This window comes from Micromesistius poutassou (genome assembly GCF_964030765.1).
Source record: "Micromesistius poutassou genome assembly, chromosome: 6".
Taxonomy (NCBI): Eukaryota; Metazoa; Chordata; class Actinopteri; order Gadiformes; family Gadidae; genus Micromesistius; species Micromesistius poutassou.
Genome location: NC_140276.1, coordinates 11,098,406 through 11,104,033, shown reverse-complemented (window position 1 = coordinate 11,104,033; position 5,628 = coordinate 11,098,406). Strand labels below are relative to the sequence as shown.

General features: G+C 44.7%; 1 protein-coding gene across 1 annotated transcript in view; it reads left to right on the top strand.

Annotated features, from left to right (window-relative positions):
- Positions 1–5,628, top strand: part of glra1 (glycine receptor, alpha 1) — a gene marked incomplete at both ends in the record, with an annotated part of 60,585 nt that overhangs the window by 38,174 nt on the left and 16,783 nt on the right. The window contains 4 exon segments of the mRNA XM_084469173.1: positions 481–704; positions 3,363–3,445; positions 4,625–4,714; positions 4,717–4,761. Of these exon segments, the coding sequence (XP_084325299.1) occupies positions 481–704; positions 3,363–3,445; positions 4,625–4,714; positions 4,717–4,761 (442 nt within the window).

Below are 5,628 nucleotides of genomic sequence, written 5' to 3'. Positions count from 1 at the left end.
CACCAGATGCCACCGAATTTTGGCAGCTTTCAACAGATATGAGACAGACACTCAGAATCAGAAATAGTCTCTTTTAAGTTGTTTAAGACGTTGTTGTGTTAATGCTGAAGGACAATAAAGAACCTGAATCACCGATGCAGAACCATAAATGTAACCACTGGCATAGAGACCCACGTCGTTACTACAGTTATTTGACCATTCTGTATGGCTCAGCCCTAAACGCATGTGGTAATGATAACAATATTTTTATTGATGAAGCGTCTTTCATCAGTTGAGACAATCTCAAGGTGCGTGCAGTACAACAGTGAAACAGACAACAAGGCAATACTATTTGTCTAAATGAAAAGGGTCTCGTTTACGACGTGTGTTGTGGTCGTGTGTGTGTGTGTGTGTGTGTGTCCGTATGCCCCCCCGACCGTGTGTCTTCCTGGCTGAATGAGACGAGATCCCTGTGACGACGATGTGAAACGTGCTCCGCAGGACTACCGGGTGAACATCTTCCTGCGGCAGCAGTGGAACGACCCTCGGCTGGCATACAGCGAGTACCCCGACGACTCCCTGGACCTGGACCCCTCTATGTTGGACTCCATCTGGAAGCCCGATCTGTTCTTCGCCAACGAGAAGGGCGCCAACTTCCACGAGGTCACCACGGACAACAAGCTGCTGAGGATCTCCAAGAATGGCAACGTGCTCTACAGTATACGGTAGGGCACCGCGTGCACGACCGACACACACACTCTGCGTTCAACCTTCGCGGCTGCCGGGGGCAGAAGCAGGTGATTGGCATTGGAAGAGGCTGCTGCATCTTGACACTCTCGAGCACAAAGGAGCAGAAAAAAGAGGAGAGAAGGCAAGAGAGAACGAGAAAGGAGAGTGCGAGAGAGAAGGGGAGTGAACTAAACTAGACCTTGGGAACGACAGGATTAAATGAAATGTCGGACTGTTCTCTCCTTTCTCTCTCCCATTTTCTCCTCTCCTCGCCTTTTCCTCGCCTCTCCCCTCCTCCCCCCTCCTCTCCCCTCCTCTTCCCTCTCTTCTCTCCCCATCCCCCTCTCCTCCAAATTCATTTTTTGCCCTTCCCTCTCCTCACCATTTCCTTCCACTCAATTCCTCATCTCCCTATACCTCTCCTAAAGATTTTCCTCTAACTTGAAGTTTGTTATCCAGCACCAAGCCCCTCCCTCCCTCCCTCACTCACTCCCTCCCTCCTTCCCTCCCTCCCTCCCTCCCTCCCTCCCTCCCCCCTCTCAGTTTATAGCCGCCTGCGGCTGACAAACGGCCTGCGCTGCCTCTGCCTCCTCTCTTTGCTTTATTGCCTCTGCTGAGAGCAGGAGGAAGAGGAAGAGAGAGGAGAGAGGAGGAGGAGGAGAGAGCTCTGGTCTGCCCCTTAACAGCTGGGGTAATCTACCCCTCCATGTTACTTTCCTCCCTACTCCTCGATCTGTTTATCAGGCCCCTTTCCTCACTTTCCTCGCCATGTTGTCCCCGAGTGGAATTGATCCTGTATAAACAGTGTTGGAAAAGAAGAGAGAGAGATAGAGAGAGAGAGAGATATAGAGAGAGAGATAGAGAGAGAGAGAGAGAGATAGAGAGAAGGAGAGAGAGAGAGAGAGCGATACAGAGCCTCCCCTCCCCTCTGTGTTCATCAGAACAAGGCTGGCTTGCCGGGCGAGGGAGGAGAGACCATGGGGATATTAAAGTGTCCGATCGGCGGCGCTTAGATACGCAGGAAGAAATCCATGCGCGGCAGGTGTTTACCAGGGCGGTCGGCGGTGAGATGCGCAGAACGTTGTCTTCGTCTCCTCTCGACGCCGACGTAAAGCAGGCGCATCCCGATGGGAGGAGAATATCAGCAAGGGGGCCCTAAGGCACTCTTCAATACAATAGAGAGGCGTCACCACACAATAGTTGCAGCACAACATGAAGCAAGATGTTAAAAAAGGTCAAAGCTCCAATTCTTTTGGAAAAGAAAAACAAAAACGTTGTTTAGTTCAACCTTTAGTTTCCCCCCCCTGAGAAAGAAAAATTCTAAGTCAAAAGTCATCTATGTAGTTTATCCCCTCGGCACTGAAAAAAAAAGTCCCCTTCTGATGATCTTACCCAGTAGAGAGATGAGTCATTCTAGACGCAGCGAAGCGTTTCATGCCCATGATATGACAAATGTAAAATGTTAAAATCAATACCAAATGAAATGTTCTCAAATTATATTTTCTATCTGGGAAGATGCCCAGTTCCAGCGTTCAATGATAAAGTATTCTCAATCAAACTGGGAAGTTGAGCAGAGGCTTGAAATGTCCTGTGAAGATGAATCGAGAAATAACTTTCTCCACGTCATCAACATTTAACAATAAATGAATATTTGATGCACAGGTCTTTGGCAGGTGATTCTGAATGCATGACTTATTGAATTAATCTAACTGTGAAATCTCGCTAGACTGGAAATGTCTGGCAATGCCAGCCTCATTAAATGCAAATGTATTTGAAATGACTTTGAGACTGTCTTTGAGGATAACCAACTACTATAACAAGATGTATTTCATTTTGCAGACATATAAGCCTACAGGTTGATTATCTGTGTAATGATACTTGTTCTAGATGCTATTTGGTTGGAGGCCTTATCCAAAGCATTTGGAGGACCTAAATTACCAGAATACAAATAAGCATGAAGCTCCAAACCGCCACACCTTGGAATTAACCCAAGGCACAAACAGTGTTCTCTCCTTACAGTTACAGATATGATTCATCATTTTCATCCACACATATGTGTAGGTACTGAATTACATAGCAACTAGCCAAGAGAGCTTACGGCTACGACAACTTTGTATTCAACCTGGTTTGCCCTGCTTGCTTCAAATCATTATGGGCACAGGAATAAATTACAGCAGACAAACAAGATTAATGACCATTTTGCCCGACTGATTCTATGAGTTTCCATAGCAACAAATAATCTATCTACGTCTGCGGTTGTTTGAGCGAAGGATCCACTCAACGGGTTTAACCAACCGTTATTTCCAACCGATATTTAAAGACCAAAGCACGAAACCTGCAACTCTTGTCGGTTTGGACTTTTGTCGGTTGAGGAAGTTCATCTTAGGCGTGCTGTACCCATTAGAGCGCCCTGTGGTCCCACAGCAACAGAACTGTGTTCTGAATATATATGAACATCGCATTGAGGGCTGTCAGGAGCTTATACCGGTATTTAAAATATATGATATGTCAGAGTTCAGGTGATACAGTGCAGCACTCTGTCGCCAGCTGCAAGAGAATACCAAATCCCTAGGTAATCCTGCTACTGCGTGTTTGTGTGTGTGCGTGTGTGTGTGTGTGTGTGTGTGTGTGTATGTGTGTGTGTGTGTTTCCAGAATAACATTGATTCTAGCCTGCCCCATGGATCTGAAGAACTTCCCGATGGACGTGCAGACCTGCATCATGCAACTGGAGAGCTGTATGTGTACACACATGCATGCATGCATACATTAGTGCAACCATTTTGACACATTTTTTTCATTCTTACCAAAACAAAGTAGCAACACAGAAATGTATGCACACATAGACATCACCAGTGAACACACACAGACATATATATACACACAAATGCAAGTCCAGCAGTTTAATAACACTCACAGACACACACACACACACACACACACACACACAGTATTTATTGTGTGCTGGTCTCTTGGAGATGGATGAGGTTGTGGCTGAACAGGCAGCCTGATGAGATGTGTGATGATTTACACTGGCCGCCTGCACACACATGCACACACACACACACACACACACACACACACACACACACACACACACACACACACACACAATTACAAGCACATACATGCACACACTCACAAGGACACACACACACCACACACACACACACACACATACATGCATACACATACACATACACATACACATACACATACATAGGCACACACACACACCGGAGAACACTAACACCCCTACACACACATACACACACACACACACACACACACACACACACACACGCACACACACACACACACACAAACACACACACACGCGCTTACTTCCAAGTGCATGCACACACAAACGCACACACATGCTTGCACACACATAGACAAGACTCAGTTATTAGGCCAGTTCATTATTATGTAAGTTAAAACATAGACAGGAAGAAATATCATAAGGCTATAGAACGTTCATGCTCTTAAGCCCAAAGCACACAGAGCACTATTTCGCCTCATTTTTAGCGAGACACATGCAAGAATAAGAATCATATTCTACATGTTTTGTCATATAGTCTTGTTTTTCTGTCACATTCAGACATTCCTGTTCATGTTTTAATAATGTGATTTTATTAAGTGTCTTTTGAAAAGCACTTGACAAAATGAATGTATCTGTATTATTATTAGTATATTATAATTATTATGTCCTTTTAAGGGAGCAAAGCACACAATGTAGTATGGCTGTATTTCTTCGGTCACTTTACTCGTTTTTGAGGCCAAATTCAAAACATTCATTTGCATCTGTCCCAATGTGGCCAGGTGTGTTTCGCTTTAAATCTAACTCTCTCTGTCTGTCTGTCTGTCTGTCTGTCTGCCTGTCTGTCTGTCTGCCTACCTGCCTATCCGTCCCCTAGTTGGCTATACTATGAACGACCTGATCTTTGAGTGGGACGAGAAGGGAGCGGTGCAGGTGGCCGACGGCCTCACCTTACCTCAGTTCCTCCTGAAGAGGAGAAGGACCTGCGCTACTGCACCAAGCACTACAACACAGGTGAGGCCTGAACACTACACCATGGTTTGTAAAACATAAACGGACATCACAGGTGAGTCCCAAACACTACACCCATGGTTTGTAAAAAAAATTAACTACAAAGATCAACAACATAGTTTGTACAAAGACTTCGGAATAATGTTTTGGAAATCGGGAAAGTTTGTAGTATTCTTTCTGAACGACACTTGAAACGTGATGGGTTATGCTAGAAATGTGACACAACTTCAGACTCTAAAAGCCTGAAAAGAAATTAATCAGATATTTTAATTTATGTAACATTTGATTGCATTTATATTTGGGTTATCAAGAATCAAGAAATGTATTTTTCTCAAAAACCAAGGAAAGAAAGGAAAGACAAAAAGGGAATCAAAATGAACGTTCATCTCCTCTCCTGCTGGGGGCGGAGATAATCTGTGGTGGATCAGCAGATCACTGTTTGGTCAGCTCCATCAATCACACATGTTGGCAATTCCTGTCGCCATGGCAATGAAGGACTGGTGTATGCGTGACACAGCCCCACCTCCTGATTGGGAGCCTACACACAGCTCTGATAATCCATAGATAAACACACACACGGACACACAGACACACGGACACACACACAAACACACACACACACACACATAATTTGACATGAAGACCACATCAGTGTCGTCCCTTTCTATCATTACGTAATCTCTCCATCTATTGTTCTGTTTGTTTGTTTTGTTTGATATTTAATTCCATCATCTCTCTCTCCCCCTCTCTTTGTTATGTTGTTTAATCGGTAGGTCTCTGGACTCTCTGCCTGTTTTCCAAAATCACTAACAAATATTAGCTTTAAATCCACTAGCCATAATATCAAGCCCTTTTACAGCTCTCCCTCCC